The sequence below is a fragment of the Artibeus jamaicensis genome, unplaced genomic scaffold (assembly GCF_021234435.1).
Source record: "Artibeus jamaicensis isolate MK-2021 breed Jamaican fruit bat unplaced genomic scaffold, CSHL_Jam_final contig_65, whole genome shotgun sequence".
Lineage (NCBI taxonomy): Eukaryota > Metazoa > Chordata > Mammalia > Chiroptera > Phyllostomidae > Artibeus > Artibeus jamaicensis.
The window spans coordinates 3,801,825-3,824,259 of NW_026521913.1; the positions used below are offsets into that span (position 1 = coordinate 3,801,825).

The 22,435-nt window shown below is 45.2% G+C and overlaps 2 protein-coding genes across 2 annotated transcripts in view; both read left to right on the forward strand.

Annotated features, from left to right (window-relative positions):
* Positions 1–13,152, forward strand: part of CFAP61 (cilia and flagella associated protein 61) — a 430,478-nt gene extending 417,326 nt beyond the window's left edge. The window contains exons 26-27 of the mRNA XM_053670941.1: positions 8,034–8,124; positions 12,715–13,152. Of these exons, the coding sequence (XP_053526916.1) occupies positions 8,034–8,124; positions 12,715–12,915 (292 nt within the window). The 3' untranslated portion in view covers positions 12,916–13,152. The remainder of the gene's footprint in view (positions 1–8,033; positions 8,125–12,714) is intronic.
* Positions 13,153–20,603: 7,451 nt separating this feature from the next.
* On the forward strand, positions 20,604–22,130 carry INSM1 (INSM transcriptional repressor 1). The gene has a single exon (XM_037143764.2). It carries the CDS (start codon positions 20,604–20,606, stop codon positions 22,128–22,130), a length of 1,527 nt encoding a protein of 508 aa, XP_036999659.2.
* The last annotated feature ends 305 nt before the right edge of the window (positions 22,131–22,435 follow it).

Below are 22,435 nucleotides of genomic sequence, written 5' to 3' on the forward strand. Positions count from 1 at the left end.
GGAAGGTATATCATTGCAAAAGTTGTGAAGAATTTGTTTTCCCAAATAAACCAGGCTGACCATTGACAAAATGAACAGAGACCATAATGTCTTCTGTTTGGGCCCTGGAGAAGTTCGGTAAACTTTTTCTCACAGCTCTGCAGAAATGATTTTTTGTGATGTTAACATTCAAATCTACATGGCCACTTAGAAATCTCACTGTTGCTGTGTTCTTGCCTGGCATTCTCCCCTAAAGTTTTCTAGGTGACCAGCTGGATTATTTAGTGGCAGCGGTTTGTCTTCCCTTTTTTAATATTAATTGGGAGAGAAGTTAATATTTTCTAGTTTTTAAAAAAATTACAGTATTCACAGAAATATAAATTTTCTGGAAGCCTCTCCCTAATGTTGATCATCCGTAGCACTTGCTGCCATTAATGTAGACCAGCCTCTGGCCTTGGCAAGGACTTCAGATATTCCTCTTCTTTCTATGAAGAAGAAACCAAAACACACAAGTCATTAAGTTTGAGAGAAGGGAAAAACCAAAAAACTAGAGCTAAAACTTTTCTTAAAATAAAACTTCTTTCTAACATCCTTATATCAAAACGAGATCATCTAATTTGACTCAATATTATAATCAATTACAAAATGAATTTTGGTTAAATTTAAAGTTATTCTAATTCTAATAATGAAGGCTGCCTTGTTTCTAAGATGGTTTAGAGGAAGCAAACAGGGGCCTCCCCACTCTAAACACCTCTCACCCACCCTAAGCCAAGTCACTACAGCTGGTACGAAAGCTCTCTGTGGACTGCAGGGAGAGCAGCTGAGTCTGGCCCCTGCACTCACCTGCAGATCTCTTCAGGAGCATGGGCCCCACCTGCCCCTTTGGTCTCAAGAGGACCAGCCTTGTGCTATATGCTATGGGGACCCAGAGTGCACAGTGTGTAAGAGAACAAGATGTGCACCAGGTTAACTATCCTGCAGGGACAGAAATGCCCCGTGCAGTGAAAATGAGGCAGAAAAAGTGAATGGAAGCTCTCACCCAGGAGTTTTCTTCAAGGAGGAGGTTTGTGTTGGAGTTGAACACTGGGGAAGATGAAAACTTGGAATAGGGTTCTAGGCTGCAGAGACTGCAGCCTGGTCAGGGGACAAGGTATTTTGAGGGATAGCAGGGGTGCGACTCCTAGACTCTCCACAGTGGGAGGCAGCAAAGGGAGCAGCAGGCAGTCCGGGTGCGTGCAGATCTGAAGTGGTGAGAAGTCTGAGCTACAAATGGACTCTGAGTGTGACCCCAGAGGCTGTCCCAGTCAGCTAACACCAGCCTAGAGCACCCCAGTCCCAGACCCAGTGAGGAAGGGGGGTGTCTGCAACTCATAGCTAGTCTGGAAAGGGAGTTGACCATAGCTTTCCAAAATTCCACTTCTTAACTACCTGAAGTGACCAGGGTAGAAAATGCTCAGCAGGGTGCCATCTGCCATCAAGACTGATGCCGTCTGTCTCATGCAGAACTGGAAAAGAAATATAATGCAAACCCATTTATTTTTTAATAATGAGATTAAATTTGCCTACTGCTGAATAAAATACATTGGCTCCTGCTAGAAGGAGCCAGTCCTCACTGCCCTGGTGTTAGGATACCTCGCCCACCTGAGAGGTGCTGTCTGATTATGGTTGGCCAACTAAAACACTCCAGATGCAGCTTCCTCCTTATCCAGAATGAATCTGGTTCTGAAATTTTCAGTGAACAAACCTCACCCCAGCTTCATGCATGTGTTTGGTTTGGTAACTAAAGCACATGGATTTTTAGCAAGTAAATTATAATGCCTATATTATATGTTCACTAAACATATAATGGGGAATGCTTATGTTCCCTAAAACCATAGTCCCTTGCACATTATAGGAAATAGGAACTCAAATATCTTTCATCCTAAACTAATTCTCAAATCCAGCACCTTAGAAAACCCAAGTCTCAAGCCACTTAGTTGTTGATTTCAGGGGCTGCTGGGAGGTTTGAGGGGCATAGTGTTCTGTGGTGGGAGAATACCACTCCAATTCTGAAAAAAATACTAAGAAAACCATAGGGTTATTAAAATATTTCATAAAATTGTTATAGAGCCCTTTTTCTCTAATAAAAGTCAATTTTCTAAAATGTTAATTTTCCAGGGGTTCAGAGGGAGGAAGGGAGGCACAGACGATTTTTAGGGCAGTGAAACTCTCCTGTATGATCCTGTAGTGGCTGGTACATAACATGATGCACTTATTAAATGCCAGAGACTATACAACTCAACAAATGAATCCTAGTGTAAACTGCATACTAATATTTAAGAATAATGTATTGATATTGGTTCATTAATTATAACAAATGTGCTACACTAATGCAAAGCATTGGGAAACTGAGGGAAAAGGGAAGTATGTGGGAAATCTTTACTGCTCTGAAAAGAAAACTAATAATTTTTTGGAAAATTTAATTTTCCAGAAGCAAACAAGGTGTCAAGGAGCATGAAAGTGAATTATGGACAGAGGCCAAGCTACTTGGGATCTGTGATTGGTCAATGACCAAAGGCTATAGACTGGCAAGGGCAGCCTATCACAGTGGCCACTCTGAGGTCATTTGATGAGCCCTTTAAAAATTACTACCAAGCTTCAGGCAAAGATCGGGGCATAGATATATATACTTCACATCCTCACACAATCAAAAGAAGAATAACAACCGATGTAAAAATAAAAAAATAACCAGAACTGCCAGAGCTGTAGTCAAACTGTGTGGAAGCCCAAGAATAAAGGAGTTAAAGAAGGAACATTCATCCAGACTAGTAAAAGGGGCAGAGTTGAGCAGCTGGGACAGAGAGGATGTGGAGTGAGGTGGCACCTGGCAGATCAAGCAGTTCCACATTCACCTGCGGATAAACTGAGAGGAACAACTAGGGAGTGAGACAAACCACACAACCCAAGGTTCCAGCATGGAGGAATAAAGCCTCAAAACCTCTGACTGTAAAAATCTGTGGGGGTCGTGGAGGTCAGAGAAACTGCCAGTCTCTCAGGAGACTTTTTTTGAAAGGGCCACAGTGTCCTAGAACTTACACAAGCCCACCCACCTAGGAATCAGCACCAGAAGGACACAATTTGCTGTGAGTAGCAGGGGGAAGTGAGTAAAAACGGGGTGAGAGCCAAACAAGTGGCATTGTTCCTTCTCGGACCTCTCCCCCATATAGAGCATCATGACCAAGCAAAGTGAGTTGCCCCACCCTAGTAAATACATAAGCCTCCACCCTCTACAACAGAACAGCTATGCTAAGACAAAGAAATATGTCCCAAATGAAAGAAAAGATCAAAACTCCAGAAAAAGAACTAAGTGATGAGGAGATAGCCAACCTATCAGATGGCAGAGTTCAAAACACTGATAATCAGGATGCTTACAGAAATGATTGAGGATGCCACAAAACAGAGAAAGAAGTGAAGGCTATACAAAGTGAAATAAAAATATTCAGGGAGCCAACAGTAAAGGGAAGGAAACTGGGACTCAAATCAATGATTTGGAATGAAAGGAAGAAATAAACTTTCAACCAGAACATAAAGAAGAAATAAGAATTTTTAAAAATTGAGGAGAGGCTTAGGAACCTCTGGGACAATTTTAAATGTTACAACATCCAAATCATAGGGGTTCCAGAAGGGAAAGAGGAAGAGCAAGAAATTGAAAACTTATTTGAAGAAATAATGAAAGAAAACTTCCCCAATCTGATGAAGAAAATTGACATACATGTCCAGGAGGCTCAGAGAGTCCCAAAGAAGTTGGATCCAAAGAGGAATACACCAAGACACATCATAATTAAATTGCCCAAGATTAAAGATAAGAAGAGAATCTTAAAAGCAGCAAGAGAAAAGGAGACCATTACCTACAGAGAGGTTCCTATAAGACTATCAGCTAATTTCTCAAAAAAAAAAAAAAAAAAAAAAAACTTACGGGCAAGAAGGGGCTAGAAAGAAGTATTCCAAATCATGAAAGGCAAGGATATCCATCCAAGTTTACTCTATCTAGCAAAGCTATCATTTAGAATGGAAAGGCAGATAAAGTGCTTCCCAGATAAGGTCAGGTTAAAGGAGTTCACCATCAACAAGCCCTTATTATATGAAATGTTAAATAGACTTATCTAAGAAGAAGAAGATCAAGACTATGACCAGTAAAATGACAACAAACTCACAACTATTAACAACTTAACCTAAAAATCAAAAACAAAAACTAAGGAAACAACTAGAACAGGAACAGAATCACAGAACTGGAGATCACTTGGAGGGTTATCATCAGGGAAGCAGGAGGGGGAGAATGGGAGAAAAGATACAAGAAATAAGAAGCATAATTGGTTGTACAAAACTGACAGGGGGAGGTTAAGAATAGTATGGGAAATGGGGAAGCCAAAGAACTTGCATGTATGACCTGTGGACATGAATGAAGATGGGGGGATGCTGAAGGGAATGGGGTACAGGGCAGGGAGGTATAAAAGCCTAATCTTTTGGGAGAAAAGATTAGGACAACTGTAATAGCATAATCAATAAAATAATAAAAATTACTACCAAAATAAGTGGTTTCTGTAAGTACTGGAAAAGGACCTTGCAAGTGTGATTCTTTATTAGGTAGGTTTTGGGTACTTTTTTTTTTCTTAATTAGAAGAAACAATTCCTTTTCACCTGTATTCACAACACTTTACATCTAACAGCCACCCTACAATTAGCAACTACATCACTTTATTTTTATTTTTTAGCAGCTACTTCACTTTATACATATTTAACTCGATCCATGGGGCAGTCTGTGAGTAATCTGATGTAGCAGACAGATGTGCAGAAGCTGCTCTCCAGGTGGAGCAGTAACCTAAAAGTTCCTCTTGGTGGTGCACCAGCTCTCCCAGGTGCAAGAGCACTATCTATTATTTCTTGATCCTATGAAATTGTTTCTAGGGAACCACCACTGAAACTGCAATAAAGTTGAAAACAAGCCTTCAGAAGTCCACTTGTTGGTTTGGTTTCAAGAGTATTATTTCATTATCACTCTTTTTTTTAAAATTGGAACCCAAGAGTTCTTTCTTGAGAGACAAAAAAGAAAAATCCGAATAGAGCTCCATAACTGTCTTTCTATTTTAGAAATAAAAAATGGCTGCCACTGAAAAATTCTAATATTATTGGTAGCACTTGGCTATAGAAATTGTGACAAGGATCCCAAACTGATTTTCCACAAGAGGCAGTGGTGGGGAGTATGAAAGGGACACAATTTTAGGTCTGCTAGACCACTAAGCAAGCCGTCCAACATCATGTGGTGAGAATAGGGATTGTCAAAGGCCAAGGTGCCATTTCTTCTGGATGCAGGTGTAAGAGATCATGGAGACTTTCAAAGCCAGCAGAAGAAAGAATTTTCAATACATCCAACTTCCTCATCCTTTCTCCTCCCCCCAAGCACTGTGCAGACTTGCCTAGTAGTTATATTGATATTTTCAGAGGATTAAGGGCCACTTATTTCTCTAGCCATCTGTGTTTGGCTTTGTGAATGGAGTCTATGCAAATGCGGGCAGTGGATAGCAGGCCAGAGCCTTCGGTGGGCAGCACTGTGACCCTAAGGGAAGTGGGGTTTCCCTAGAATGCCTTCATTGAAGCAGACAATAAATGAAAGTTCTGAAGGCAATAGGCAGAAAAACCACCTGAACAGCACCTGGGTTGTTGCAACAGAGTTGGGCTGGATGAGGAAAACAGAGACAGAACTTATGCCACCTAGAAGGATGTGGTTCTTGACCATCGAAGAAAGAGGGTGGGAACTCCTGATGGTGTATGGAACCACTCAGTGGGGAATCTCAGTAACTGAGGAAGGATGGCAACAGATTTAAAAGGGCACATTGGTTTCTAATGTAAGAATTATGATAGTTTCAGGATTTGCACATCCACAGTTCCCTGAAGCTTCTCTAGAAGCTCGTTAGACCTATAAGTCAGGGACCATCCTGGCAAAGCCGTGCTTAAGTGTCTGGACTTCAGATATCATTGATAATTTGGTCTAAGAAAGTATTGTCTGAAATGGGTCAAAACATCACCCTACTGAGTTGGTGCCTCCTGAGGCATCCAGCTCCGCACCAATGTCTTTACTCCAGGAATTAGATGTTGGATGTTGGCAAGAGTTTGTAGAGGCCAAGAAACCTATAACTAGGACTCCCATTGATTTGACTGCATTCATTCAGAATTCAGTGGTCTTGAGTAACTCTAGAAGTGAGCAGTTCTCTATTTCCATTAGGAGCCCTTCTGACACCCTCAGCCTTTCATGCTATAGGGCTCAGAAAGACCTTCCTTAAACCCTGATTTCACACACGGCTTGCCTACTGTTCCATTGAATTTATCACCATAGGGCATTTTGTAGAGTTTTGCCAACTATTTATTTGGCACAATTTTATTCTATATCAAGGAAAGACCAACCAAGGCCAAATATATAGACTGTAAACGGTGCAATGTGCATTCATCAATTCATTCACTTATTCTTCATTCATTCCATGAACAGGCAAAGGATGGCTGTTGCAGGTAAATGCTGAGCTAGATAGCCATGGAGCAATTACACAACAGATCTGACTATAACCCTGTTTCTAGGAGCATCCTTCCTTCCCATCACTTTCCTGAGCTCATCTCCTCCCACTCCCCCTTTGTTTATATCCATCCCACCTCCCTAAGTGGTCTGAGCACATCCTTGCACCTGCTGTTTCCTCTCTCCAGAAGCCTCTTATCCCAATCTCCACCTGGCTCACTCCTTTCCCTCAGGTATTTACTCACTAAGCCCTGTCTTAGGTGACTTAACCTTTTTTTGGCTTCCTCCTGCCCTCTCTTGATTTATGTTTTCTCCTAATCATTCTCATTCTCTAATATTCTACATATTTGCCTATTTGTTGCTTTAATATAAAGGATGTTTGTCTGTTTTGGTCCCTGCTATTTCCCCAGGACCCAGAACAATGTTGAGGTCCTAGGTATTAGGAAAATTAATAGTCATATGAATATATGACCTGAACAACAAAGCAGATAATTAAGCATGAAATTGGGTCATGTTCTGGTTAAGTGAATAGATGATAGGCAATAACTGATATACTTGAATTCATGCTGATCATAGCACAGACTTTTGTCATTAGACTTCTCTTTCAATGCCTCAGTAGTCCCTGAGACTCATTAGCCCCTTCCCCAAGAATTAACGTTAAGCCTTGGAAAAACAGAAGGTGCCCATCTGCATGGGCACCAGCTTTTTCTTCCCCCATGCACATACATAACATCCTTTAGCAGTAATAGAAACGACAAACTCACATACAGCAAGACTGAAGCCCATGTAATCAATGTTTCTCCTGAAGAAGTGAAGTGTCCTGTTCTAAGACACTAGCATTAGGTAAAATACAAATTTAATAACTGTTCTTGGTTATTCCAAAAATGCACCCAATCTTCAGCAATCATTTGTAAATAAAGCATGGCCATATTGCCCTCCATGAAAGAAAGCATTTATTCAAACAGTTTTCAGTGAAAAGTTAGGAAATATAAACACTAAAAGAGCTGCTTTCCAAAAAGAGATTGAATTAAGCATCAGTACAATTGCACGAAGACTATGTTGCAACATGGAAGTGGCCTGTTTTTCTGGTCATTATTAATCCAGAAATCTTAATTATGAACAACATTTGTGTTATTGTCTACCCAAATTTAATTTGTTTATGCAGCAGTTCAGTTAATCCTGCAATCTGTTTTTCTCAAATGAGGACAGATAATAGAGACACCGTTCTTTACAGGTCTTCAGGCTTTTAAATGCTGATAAAATCAGGATTCTTCACTGGGTCTTGCCCTAGCTCTGAATTAAACCACTTTAAATGTAATTATGGAACCTGGCCTTACATCAGGAACATCCATTTAAAAAATTGATTGGCCAGGCTATTCCATGAAGCATTTTATGAGCAAACGATTGCAGTGGGGCCAGGACTATAATTTATAGCGGAAAAAAAGCAGGTAAATACTTTATTAGTGGTAATGAGAAGGTTTCCAGCTAACTGAATCTTTTCTTTCCTCACTAGCTTCTTCACAGAGCCCTGGTGTATAGCCCTCTTTCACGATCGTTTTATTGATCTCAGGAAAGAGTTACGCCAAATCTTAACCTCTAAGGAGGTAAGAGTGATTAATGGATATGTGAGTTATTCCTTGGAAATTATAAACAGTTTATAGTTGTTGATCATTTACACTTTTCCCTGAATTCCCACTTTATGTTTTTACTTTTCAAACTAACTATACTTCATATAAACAAACTACAGAGTATGTAAGCATGGATGGTGATATTCAGGGAGAATGGAATATTTAAATCCTTTTTTAAAAAAAATGTTTTATTTATTTATTTTTTAGAGAGAGGGGAAGGGAAGGGAAGGAGAAAGAGTGGGACAGAAACATCAATGTGTGGTTGCTTCTCATGTGTCCCTGACTGGGGACCTGGCCTGCAACCCAGGCATGTGCCCTGACTGGGAATTGAACCAGTGCCCCTTTGCTTCACAGGCCCATGCTCAATCACTGAGCTACACCAGCCAGGGCTATTTAAATCGTCTTATGAAGGGCAAATTTCTTTTTCCTTTTCAAAAATAATTGTATTTTCAATATAAGCTAACAGCATTGACAAATGCTGGACATGAGTTATATCTGCTTGTCCTCAAGAATGAAGATTGCATTCCTTTAGTTTCTGACCAGCTATTCACAAACATTTGTGTCCATGTACTGTTTCAGCATGTAAAGAGAAGTCATCAGATATCCAAACACACTTCTTTTATAACCAAAACTTCTTTCTCAAAGCAGTACAGCACTAACTGGAAGGTAGGCTACACATCCCAAAGGCTCCGTGTTCAGCAAGAAATTAGACTCCGCAATGTAAATAGTAAAATATTTGTGAAACTTTATTTCTTTCAACACTAGAGTCCTTACCAGAGTTGGGTAAAGTTAACATCTGTGCTTAAAAAGTGGTCAAATAGCCTCAAAGACTGCCCCTCACTTCACTCAGACACCAGCTGAAGCACAACTGAGCTTCCACATCATTTTTCTGTCTGTATGGACAAGTCCTGTGTCTCTGTTGTCATCCTAACAAGAACCATCCCAGGCGGGCAAAGGGACTCTTATCATCTGTCCTTTACCAATGAGAAAGCTGAAGCTGACTTTAAGTGACCTGCCCATCATATACACAGCTAGTCAGTAGCCAGCAAGCTTCAAACTCAAAGATCTATCACTCCAAGACAGGAACACGGCACTGAGGCACATGGGGCCCAACTATGTGGCTTGGTATTTTCTCTTCATTGTGGACTCCTCCCAATCCCTGCTTTTCTGTTTTATTCCTGTGATTCAAGCTAGGAAATGGAAACAATTTTATTAATCTGAAGTAGGTTCGGATTGAGCAAAATAGGTTTAAAACTTAAATCAACTCAGTTGTTGTTAGGGTGCACATAGGTAGGAAGCTGGCAGGTAAATGTACATGAGAGGAGTAGAGGGGACTATGACTATAGGTCAGGCAGTTCCCTGCACTTCATCCTGAGGCTTTAAGGAAGTCAGGTCCAATTGAGATGTGAGTCCCAATTGAAAGCCTGGTGTTTACTGAACTCCGTTTAATGACTTGCATACCCTCCTGCCTCTCAAAATGTACTCTACATCTCATGTCTGCCTCATAGTAAAGATTCATTAATTTTCTAGTTACCCCATCAAAACCCTGTTGCCCATATCTTCTAAAGCCCAAATCTGAGCTTCTCTGTTAACATTTTGCACAAAGCCAAGGGGTTTCAGGTGTCAAGCTTAAAAAGGGAAGCTTTTCCTTCACTTTTCCAAGTAAACTCTTAAACCCAGTAACTCAGTTTTCATGGCACTCATTGAGAACTGTCAACCTTTACCAATGAAAAGACATTTGCTCTGGTTTGGTTTCCCATAGATGAACAGTGTGGGCAGTGGGCCCTTTCAAGTAGATCATAAGTGGCCACAGACAATTGCGGAAGAGACACTAAGGGCTCCCTAACCATTCCTGTGGGTTTTTTAGATTCCCAGAATATAAAACCTTCTGGAAAAAAGGCCTCCATTAAGGATTGTTCTATTTTCCACATTTGCCTTTGTCAAATGGGAAAGGCCAAAGGAAGAGGTGGTGCTTGCAGTGGTGTCTGCCACTATCTCAGATTCCCATGGAACAGGGACTAGCTGTTCCCACCTCAGAGAGCTATGGAAGGAGTAAAGGATGGGATGTGTGCAAGTATCTGGCACAGAAGAATGGCTCTCAATAAGTGCCAGCCACCAGCCACAAGTAACCGTGGTGGTGATGGTTATGGTGGAGACAGGCTGACAGTGGAAATGGCAGTCATATAAACACATACAGAAATTTCATATCAAGAGTCTGATATTAGAAAAATAGAGAGTGTATCCTTCACTAAAGAATAATAGTAATTCCTCTTCTCTAATATTGGCTTGATGTACCCCATTTCATCTCAGTTTCTTACCTTGTTTTCAGGGAAATTCATAAATTAAAATCCATTAACTGTGATATAGTAGAACTTAGCATAACAATTTTCCTCCTTTTCCACATGAAGAGAAAGGAATAAAAAGTATTGTCTATGACTGTTATAAGTTACCTCAAATCTATATGTCATTTATTTTAAAAAGAAGCTCATTATATAAGACATCTCAAATCCATTTGTGGATGTTAAGAAAGGAAATCCACTGGCACTGCAGTCAGCTATGATGGAAGCCAAAGAGTCATTCACCAAAGTGAAATGTTGTGGAGTGAAAATTACCACTCAAAATCCTTCAAGAAATATATAACAATTATAAACATACCTAACAACAGAACCCCAAGATATATGAAGCAAAAGTTGATAGAATTGAGGAAAGAAATACTATTCTGAAATGATAACTGGAAACTTCAATACCTCACTTTTAATAATGCATAGAATAATCAGAATATCAATAAGGAAATAGAAGACTTGAACAGAACTATAAATGAACATATATACAGAACATTAGACCCAACAGTAACAGCAGGATGCATATTCTTCTCAAGTGCACATATATTATTCTCTAGGATAGGCCATATGTTAGGCCACAAAGTAATTGTCAATAAATTTTAAATAGTTATACAAAATATATTAATCTAAACACAATGAAGTGAAATTGGGAAATAAAAACAGAAAAATAATTCGCCAGTTTTGGGACATTAACAGATTCTTAACCAATGTCTTTGATCAAAGAAGTTCTCTAATGGTATATTAAAACAGAGACAAATGGAAATTAAAACATAATACACCAAAATTTATGGAATGCGACAAAATTAGCTTTCAGAGGAAAATTCATAGATGTAAATGCCTACATTTAAGAAAAGGAAAGATCTCAAATCAATAACCTCATTTTCTATCTTAAGGAACTAAAAAAGAAAGCCAAGGAAAACCCAATGCTAATTGAGGAAAGAAATAATATAAATTTTAGTGAAGATAAGTGATACAGGAAATAGAAAAATGACAAAGATTAATAAATACAAAAGTTGGTTCCTTGAAAAGATAAAACAAAATTAACAAACCTTGAACCAAACTGACTAAGAAAAAAGATAAATTAGTAAAATCAGAAATAAAAATGAGGACATTACTACTGACTTTACAGAACTAAAAAAGGATTATAAGAGAATATTATGAACAACTATATGCCAAACAATTAGATAACCAAGATGAAATGGACAATTTTCCTATAAACACACAACTATAAAAAGTGACCCCACAAGAAATAGAAAATCTCAACAGATAATTTTCAGTTATCGTGGTGTTCACAAACCATACAGTTCAAACCTCAGTGAAGTGCTTTTTGTAACAATCTCCCTATAGATAGATACATGGGCAGATGAAGAAAGTATGGTGCAACATTAGCTATAGAATCCAGGTGATGTGTGTGCAAGTGCCAACTGCACAATTCTTTTAACTTGCTCTAGGCTTGAATATTTCTAAAATAAATGCTGGCAAAAATGATTACTATATTAGGGAGTTGCACAGCATATGATTCTCAACCTCATGTAACTTTATTCTCCCTAAGCCCTATCTTTAGAGATATCAGTGAAATTTGACTTTACTAAGATGTACTCTAAGCTTTTAAAATCCAATTTCTTAGGGATTCTAACCAAGTAAAGTAAGCTATCTAGAAGTTTTTATGTAAAAATATTTAATCACTTTTCTTATTTTTAAAACAATCATGATTACAGATCATTTTTATCTGAAAATTAAGATCTTAAAATCACTATGCTTGGTGAGCCGTGAGGATATCATGCTAAGTGAAGTAAGCTAATAACAAAAAGACAAATACTATATGATTCCACTTACACAAGGTGCCTAGAGCAGTCAGGTTCATAGAGACAAAGTAGAATGGTGGTTGCCAGGAACTGGCAGGAGGGGCAATGTGGAGATGGTGTTTAATGGGGACAGAATTTCAGTTTGGGAGGATACAAAAGTTCTGGAGATGGATGTTGGTGATGGTTGCACAAAAACATGAATGTCCTTAATGCCACTTAAATGTACATTTAAAAACGAGTAAAGTGGTAAATTTTGTTATGTATATTTTGCCACAATTGAAAATATTAAAAACTAGGAAAAATGCTACAGTTCTTGGGGAACTGGCCACTATGTTTTTCATTTTAGTGAAACTGCCCTCTTATGTTGGGCAGTGAAGTGCAAGTAATTTCTGTATCTGGTTTCTTGTTGTGTTTGCCAGGAGGAAAAACTCCCTTCTATAGAACAGTTAGCCCGTCAGATAGAAGATGAGGAAATTAACCTGAAGGAGAAGCCCAGGAAATACCTCAAAAGAGTTTTCCAGGAAACCATCTACAAGAAGCTGGTAGAGAAGAGCATCCTTGACTACTTGCAATATAATCACTACCACCTGCCCATGTATGCGTGGCCAGGCATCATTTAGTTGTGGCCACGGTCTCCGCGTTATTGTTTTTTACACATGTAGTCTCTAGAACCACTCCATATAGTAGGAAACCTCTCTGGAGCCTGGTTTGACAGCCAACCAGCACTGTTTCCTGGTTTTGTGGTTTCTTTTCACATCCACTCATGCCTGTCATTTTCTATCATCCCAGTAGGTGGCACATGGCCATGCATCTCTATTCTCGGTCAGGGAGAGTCTTTACTAATACCAGGCATGTTCCTGAGCAGAGTAATCTATTTTAGCAATAAAATAAGGTTGGATTGTGTAAAACTTGTGTTGTTGCTTTTTACTTCTAGTGTGACTGTTTTGTTTCCTCATTTCCTGAAATGTTCTGCCTCCAATTTTATTAGTTATTCACAAGGTGACACAATAATGATCCTGGGTGATAAAAAAGAAAATTGTGTGCCCAAATGGAAAATTAGTGAAATTGAGGATGAGAAATTAATTCAACATCAGAGGGGCTGGTTGTATAGGAAAGTTTAAGTCAACTTTTGAATGAAGAGGCTGCAATCACAACCCTTACATTTCTATACCATGTTGCAAATCATGACAAATGCAGTGAAAAACTAGAATATAACTCACAAGCTCATGCATGGATTTTTTTAATTTTTATTTTTTATCTCACACGCAGGTTTTAGACTAGAAAACAGTAGTGGCAAATTAATCTAGGTGATTTCCTTTGACCTTTATCCCTGTGGTTTTGCTTGGGGGGGGGGTGAGGGAGAGCTGGTACATGTCACTTGTAATATGGGCCAGAGACCCTCTTTTTTACAAATAAAGCAGATTAAGTGCCTACTAGAAAACATATGGATCCGGAAACAGCACATAAGATTGTTTTCATGTATTTGGATCTTTTTAGTTGATAGTGTGACACCATTTGTGACTGAATTTTGACCAGCAGGGCTTAAAATTGGTTTTCATAGACACAATTCTAGTAGTTTGTCCTTTTTTTTTTTTGGCATTCACATTAATGTTTAGCACAAGTTGGCCCAATTACAAGGATAACACAGCTATTAGGAGGAAAAGTCATAGTTAGCATTACAGAATTCTACATCCATTATCATCAAATGGATACTTCTAAAAAACAAAATTGTTCTAGCACACCAGACACTGATTTTTCTAAGACAGGCAAAAGTAAGCAATAAACCCTGCTAATTCCTTTACACATGTTTTACACAAATGCATGGGTCATTTAGGGTGACGATCCAGCTTTGACCATATAGTACAAACTGTAACTTGAATGGAGAACAATCATTACTGATTTACTCCTCAAACTATAAATCCAGCACCCATGGAACCATATTTCAGGGGCCTGCAAGTGAGTCAGCTCAAAAAACTATTCTCCCCCACTCCCTTCCCCTGAGAGGCCCTTGGGTCAAATTCATCAGCAAATGGAGTGTCTGTGATAGGCCTGGGACCCCGGGTGGAGACTAACAGAACAACCTCAGAGGATCAACAGTTATGATTTCTGTGACCAAGTATTACCATTAACAAAGTTCTAGTCACATTAAAGGGACCCGTACATGACAATGTAAATCTTAATGTTGAGTCATGCATAAATTTAATGTTTTCCTTTGCTGCTTTTTAAAAATCAATCCTGAACTTCCATAAGTGTCATGACAGATTTGAAAATGTCCAGATTATATTTTAGTCTGCAAAATGTGTCGGATGAGGTTATTGCGGCCATCGTCTCACAGCCAATAAGTGAATCTTTTCATGAACCTTGCACAGATTAGCATATGTGTGAAGAACATTTTATCACCAAGGAACAACTTTTCTAAGAATAAGAGAAGCATCCAAGAGTGGATGATCATAGATTGAAACTGGCTGTGTTAAGGGCTTTGGGAGAAGGAAGATATTTACTCCTTGCTGATGACGAAGACCTACAAAAGAAAGGGTTTCAGGGAGACCAATATTTGGACTTCTCTTGGTATGCACAGGCATAGATTCTGTGAAGACAGATTGCATGCATGAAGTCCATGTGTATTTCAGTATTTGCTGTTGAGCTGGGGACATCTTGGCCTCCAAACCTGACTTTTGAATTCTGTAGTTTTGAACAAAGAATACTGATGAGAAAATATCGAAAATAATTTTCCGAAGTTTCTCCCAAATTGCATGCAGCAAGCATGCCTCCCAGATGCCTCTAATGATCTCCTGGCATATGTTAGATTGCAATAGAGTGTAGTCACCTCCTTTCCAAAAGTGGCTGCTATTATTACACCCAAATATTACAGAAAAGCAAAGGAAAAATAAAATATGAGGTGGGAGACACAAGGGAACACTGCATGGAGAATAAAGTGTAAAGCCAGCCAATCAATATTTACCCCTGGAAGAGGGACAGGGAGGACGGGAGGGAGAGAGAGAACACACAAGTGCACAGGGTGAGCGAGAGGAGCTGTTGATTGTTTTCTGGTGGAGAGAAGAGGTGACGATAAGGCTGGGATAAAGTGAGCCGGGGAATGGGGGCAGGAGCCGGCAGCTGTATGCTAATGCTCACAGAAACCAAGCCTCTCCGTCCCCCATTAAAGCAGGCAGCCAGGAGGCCACACGTCACTGAACAAATAGGCTCCTCTAGACAAATAAAATAACACGCGTTGGCCTGCAGGGAGGAGGGAGTTGGGGGAGGGGGGAGAGAGGGGCAAGACAGAAAGGAAGAGTAGGAGTGAGGAGAGGGAGACAGGGAGAGAGGTGTGAGAGAGAGGAAAGAAGGATGGGAAGAGAAGAGGAGGGCAGGGAAGAGAAAACAAGGGGTGGAGGAGATAAAAGAGGCTGGGAGAGGGACAGTCTGAGAGGGAGAGAGTTAGAATGTGGGGAATGCCGGGAGTGAGAAGGGAAGGGCAGGAGGAGTGAAAGAGTTGGGAGGAGAGAACCAGTGCCGGGACAGGGTGTGGGCAGTGAGTGGAGAAAGGGGGGAAAGAAAGGGAGAGACCAGGCCCGAGGAAAGGAGACACAAGGAGAATCAGAGGGGTGGAAAAGCAAAGGAGAGAGGAAAGGGGAGGAAAGGAAAGGAGGACAGAGGTGGAAGAAAAACAAGAAGAGAAGTAGGACTGGAGGAAGCAAATAGGAAGCGGGGTAAGAACCCATAAACCCAAAGAGCAAAAGCAGGAACAAGAAAAGGGGGAGTCAGACCGAGGCAAAAAGTTCAGGGTTATGGTCCCCAGGAGTCTGGCTACCTCTGTGTATATTCCTTCGCGGGAGAAGAGGGGAATACGCAGTGGTCTTTCTAGTCAGTTTCTGATGATTTCGTCGATGCCTTTTCTGAAATGGAGGCGCGCGAAAAATGGGGGCGTCACCTCACAGGTGGTAGCAGTTCCCTTGTGCAGCCACGTTCAATGTCATCTGAGCTACTCAGTGCCACAGCAGTTCTTTCCGGCAGGCTATTCTGGTTATGACTTTCCCACATTTTCTAGCTTCGCCTTTGCCAGTTTTTGCTGATACCACCCTTTCAATCGTCCGGCCCGGGACCTTCCTGCCGCATCCCTGTCCCCGGATGGTCCCAACCGAGGCAAAACAAACGGTCCCGAGGGCACTTCAAGGACAGTTCCGTGGCCCCGGTGGCACACTGGGGAGGATAAAACAGGCGGCAGCCACCCCTTTCCCCCCAGTCGAGTAATGCGTGCGCAGCAGATTGGGGTGGGGGGGGACACTTGACACTCCAGGGAGGGATGTACTTGAGCGCTGCTGCTCCCGCGCCCGGCGGACCGCAAGGCCTCGCGGACTCTCTCTTGTTCGCTTTCTTTCATGCACCCTCCTTTTGTGTGGAATTATTTAAACGGGAGAGCCGAGGCAGCTTTATGCTAATGTGTCGAACAAAGGCGACAGCCCGCGGGCGGGGGGCCCTAAAGGTGCCCAGAGGCCCGAGTGGCCGCGCGGGGCAGCGGGCGGCGGGCTGCGCGTGTCTCTCGCGTGCCCCTGGGACTGACAAAACAACTACTCATTCCTGCAAACACAAAGCCTCTCCCAGGCTCGGATCGGCGCGCGGCGCTCTCTCCGGCTCGGCCCCTCCGGGACGTGCTGGCGTGTACTAAAGCGGGAACGCACGGTCCGGGCTAGGTCAGGGCTCCTGTACCAGGAGGGCCTGGGGTTGTAAATTCAGGAGAGCGGTAGCCCCAGAAGGAGGATTGGGGTGCGTGGGAGTGAGAACCTGACCGACTACTCCATCCCTCCCCTCCCTAGCTTCTCCAAACGCGCTCCGAGCCACGACCTCTCCGAATCCAGGGATTGCCTGGACCCGTGAACACCTCAGGGTACAATTCCTAGACCGAAATCCCTACCTGCCACCCCCCTTTAACTCTCATTTCCAAGCTTCGAGCTTTCTAGAAACTCCCTGGAGCCAGATTCTTGAGCTGCGAGATCACAGTGAACTCAGACGCACTCCCTGATGGGGAGCCTGGGGCCTCAAAGCGGAAAATTTTAGAGCGCCCGAGACCTCTAGCTCTGCAGCCGTCCAAAGATGAAGGCACGAACGGGTCTGCAAGGACTTGAAGCAACGGAGTCTGCCGTATTTTTCCAAAGCGCCGGCCAGGACCCCACAGGAAAGGGAGGAGTCGCCTCGGACCTGAGAACACTTAGGGGACCCTTTCTAAGATCCTTGCGGCTGTCGGCTTTAGCGAAGCTACCTTGGAAGGGCTGGGGGGTGTGGCACAAATCAACGCTCAGAGTTTCCCCAACTCAACTTCTTTCGACGGGTATTACAAATGCAGTTCGCAAAGGCCCGCGCAGGGGCGCAGCATGGTGGCGCTTCGATCTAACTTGAGCAAGACAAGTATCTTCACTCCACGTCCGGATCTCTGCAGACCCGCACATTCTGAGAAATAAAGTCACGCAGAAAATAAATACCAGGTGCAGGAGTGCACGTCCTCAGAGCTTGCTGGTGGGGTGTGCGTGCATGCGCTAGCAGCCTGATCCCTACCTAGCTCTGGGTTATGAAATTAGTTTCCATTACTTGCACCTTTCAGCTGCCCATTTATTTTGACAGTATCCTTCCGAAAGCAGATTTCATTTTCGCTGCCAAGACTAGAAACCACAAATAAAAAAGAAACAGATCCATCGAATCCCAGTATCTCTACTCTACAGTGTTCAATAGATTCTCTTGGTTTAATTCAGAGCCCTGTTTGAATTCGCTGCATTCAGGCAGGCGTTTTGTTTTGTTTTACCCCCCTGCCTCTGCTCTCTTTGCAGTTATGGGTGTTATTATTTTTAAAGGATTTACAAGGTGACTAACTCTCCCTGTTATCTGTTGCATGAAAGAAACGTTACACATGCAGCACTAAATATCACGCAGTCAGTTGGGGATAGCTGACCGAGCCCTGCCCTATTATTCCACAATCCAGATGGGATTCGTGATTAGAAAATAAAATTGGGCAAAACGGTCCTGGAATCCCTTTCCCACTTCTGTTCACAATCAGTATTAACCAGTGCTCAAAGAGCAACGAAATATAACATCGGTTGCTTTTAGATTGTAACAATTTATAAATTTTAGATAAACTCATTTTAGGATTTCTAACTTTACTTTGTAGAACTAGCAGTCATCATCTCACTTAGCATTTTAAAGCGAGGGCGAGAGCTTAAAAATATATTCCATTATATGTATTCTTCTCAGTCTGTGAGTTAAAAAATGTCATAAACAAAATCATCAAAATTTTTCCCTTGATTAACCAAATTGATTAACCCTAACAACTGTCCCATTACAACTTATTACTCATGTGGACTCATATTTTGAAATTCTGTTTAATTTCCATGCCAGGGTATTTTCAGAGGGAAAATCCGGAAATGATTAAATACCTTTAGTGGAATTAAGCATAAGCAAAACTCAGCAAAATCTATCTGGGTGCACAGGGCTTTGCAGAAAAACGTCCGTTTCCTTCTCCTTCAATAAAGTGACATTTTCCTACTTAGGTGGCTTTGCTACTTGTTCCCAAAGGGATGAGCCATCAGGGCCACTGTGCACTCTGGGGTTCTGCCCGGGTTCCCAGAGAAGCTGCCTTTTGTGCTTCCTCAGGGCTGGGCTGAGAAGAGGATGGAAGCAAAGGACCGAGTCTGGGTCCCAACGATCTTCACTGTTGTCTTTTCCTGGTGGCACGGGGCGAGGGGGAGGGTGGCTGCAGCTTCTCCTCTCTGAGGCCACAGCCTGCCTTAGAGGACAGATTGCCTTCCACCACTACCCCCTCAGCCGGCAGTATGCGTCGCTTTTGCATCCAGATTGGCCGCGACCCGTGCTCAATAGCTGGAGGTTAATTTCCTTCACAAAGGTGAAGGGGGCACGGCTCCGGGGGGGCCTACGCCGAGACCCGCGGCCCTTTTATTCCTCAGAACTTTGATTGGAGCCCATGATTTAGCATCTGATGTCAACCGGCAGACAAAATGCCCGATCCGAATGAAAATGCATGAGGCCTCTCAAGGAGATGTGAAACCAGCTCCACTGGGGCGAAAGCGGCTGACCTCGGGTTTGGGACTTTGGCCAGTTACACCAAAAATCAAGCCAGCCCCGGGTGACTGGGAGGCTCCGAGCGGCCTGTACTCTGACCCTCCGAGGATGCCAATTCACAAGCTTCCCTGAACTTAAAAAAAAAAAAAAAAAAAAAAAGTTTAGAAATTCAAGTTCCTTTTCCAAGCCGGACTGGGGCCCTCTCACCCCTTTAGCGCATCGTCTTCTGGCAACTGAAGAACTGCGGTGTCAACTGCTTCTCTAAATCGAGAAAAATCTTTCCAAGACCTGGGGTCGCGGGGCCCAGGTGGAGAAAACATCACCATCGGCTGCAGCCACAAGGCAAGACCTAATCTTGGAACCCCATTTTCGCTTGGATCCTGCGTCCCGCGGCCCACCCATCCCAAATGGGGGTTGGGTTTCTCCACAGCCCAGGCTTTGCAGCTCTTTTCAATTCTCGGTTATTTCCCAAACAACACGAGGAGTTCCCGTGCCTCCCCGGACCTCTCTCTCTTCAACAGCCGCTCTCAAACCTCTCCCGCGCCTGCTGTGGCCTACCACCGTCCCTACCCAATCAGTGCGCCCAACTTCCCCTCCGCTCCGGCTCGCGGATTGAACCCTCCCGCATATTTGGGGCCATCCTTCTCCTTTGTTGCTATTTTGCTCTAGACCCGCGGATAATCCCCGCGCGGGAGGGGGCATGCATTGTCCTGCTGATAGACGCGCCCATTTGGCGACTCTGCGCCCCCCGGAGGAGAGACACAAAGCCCAGGCACGTGCGCCTCCTTTTAGAGGAGCAGCAGACCGTGAAGTGAGGCGGGGCCAGGCGTGTGCCTGAGCCGGGCGGGGTAGTGGCGCCTGACCAGGCGGCGGCGGGGCGCGCGCAGGGGGCCCAGCGCCCTCAGGTACATCTGCCGCACCTACCGGGAGACCCCCGAGTCCCGACCCCCTTTTTGCCTCTCCGCCGCTCTCCCACCCACCCTACCCGGGGGAGGAGCTGCGGGCGAGCTGATTGGCTACGGGGAACGCGGGAGGCGAGAACAATGGCCCCCTCCCCCTGTTAAAGGAGAGCGGCTTTCAGGCTCGGGGTCTGGGACGCGCGTGCAGAGCACAGATCCGGGCGGAGCCATCCCCGGCGCCACGCAATTACCGCAGCTGCCGCACCCGTGCCACAGGCTCGGGTCACTGAGGCCGAGCGTAAAGGTGGGACCGAGACAGTGCCTCGCCCTCGCGCTGTGCCAACATGCCCCGCGGCTTCCTGGTGAAGCGCAGCAAGAAGTCCACTCCGGTGTCCTACCGGGTCCGCTCAGGCGAGGACGGCGACCGCACGCAGCTGCTCTCGCTGGGATGCCGGGGAGCTCGCTCCGAGCCCCCTGTGCCGAGCCCGGGCCCGAGTCCGCTGCCGCAGCCCGTGGAGCGCACCCAGGCGGCGCTCGCCGCCGCTCTCTCTTGCGCGCCCGGCCAGCTGCCACCCCAGCCCGGCCCGCTCTCCGCGCACTTCGGCAACCCCGAGGCCGCTCACCCCGCACCGCTCTACAGCCCCACGCGGCCAGTGAGCCGCGAGCACGAAAAGCACAAGTACTTCGAGCGCAGCTTCAACCTGGGCTCACCGGTCTCGGCCGAGTCCTTCCCCACGCCCGCTGCGCTACTCGGAGGTGGCGGTGGTGGTGGGAACGGCGCGGGAGGCAGCGGCACCTGCAGCGGCGACCCTCTGTTCTTTGCGCCCGCGGAGCTCAAGATGGGCACCACTTTCTCAGCGGGCGCCGAGGCGGCCCGCGGCCCGGTGCCCGGCCCTCCGCTGGCCCCCGCTGCCTCCCTGCGGCCCCCGGGCAAGCGGCCCGTGCCCTCCGCCGCCGCCCCGGAGCCTCCCGCCAAGGTGGCCAAGGCTCCGGGCTCCAAGAAGCCCAAAGCCATCCGCAAGCTGCACTTCGAGGACGAGGTTACCACGTCGCCTGTGCTCGGGCTGAAGATCAAGGAGGGCCCGGTGGAAGCTCCGCGGGGGCGCGCGGGGGGCGCGGCGCGACCATTGGGCGAGTTCATCTGCCAGCTCTGCAAGGAGGAGTACGCCGACCCGTTCGCGCTGGCGCAGCACAAGTGCTCTCGAATCGTGCGCGTGGAGTACCGCTGCCCCGAGTGCGCCAAGGTCTTCAGCTGCCCCGCCAACTTGGCCTCCCACCGCCGCTGGCACAAACCGCGCCCTGCGCCCGCCGCCGTCCGCGCGTCAGAGTCCGAAACTACTGCCAGGGCTGAGGCGCGGGAGGCGACCAGCGGCGGCAGCGACCGCGACACGCCGAGCCCCGGTGGCGTGTCAGAGTCGGGTTCGGAGGACGGGCTCTACGAGTGCCATCACTGCGCTAAGAAGTTCCGCCGCCAGGCCTATCTGCGCAAGCACCTGCTGGCGCACCACCAGGCTCTGCAGGCCAGGGGCACGCCGTCCGCGGCCCAGCGGGAGGACCTATTGGCCTCGTACCCCGGGCCCGAGGAGAAGGCGCTGCAGGAGGCGGCGGGAGACGGCGAGGCAGCCGGCGTGCTCGGCCTGAGTGCCACGGCCGAGTGCCACCTGTGTCCGGTATGCGGGGAGCCGTTCCCCAGCAAGGGTGCCCAGGAGCGTCACTTGCGCCTGCTGCACGCTGCCCAGGTGTTTCCCTGCAAGTACTGCCCGGCCACGTTCTACAGCTCGCCTGGCCTCACGCGGCACATCAACAAGTGCCACCCGTCCGAGAACAGACAGGTGATCCTCCTGCAGGTGCCCGTGCGTCCGGCCTGCTAGAGCGCGCCCTCCATCCCGGCCCTCCGAACTGTGCCTTCGCTTGGAGACCCATGAAGAGAGTGCGCCCTGCGCGCCCCGGGACCCGCGTAGCGCCGCGGCTCTCACCCCGGGCGAACGTGTTGTCTCCACTCCTTGTGGTGTGGCGTGACGGTAACCCCAATTCTCTCGTTGTGACTCCCTTTGGAGACCCCTCTTTTGCGTCGTTACCCTTTTTCCCTTGGCGCAATAGGAGCCAGTCTCTTCTGTACAAGGGAGAAAAGCTGTACCCGTTTGTCTCGTGGTTGGAAACCTCTCCTTGAAGGGGA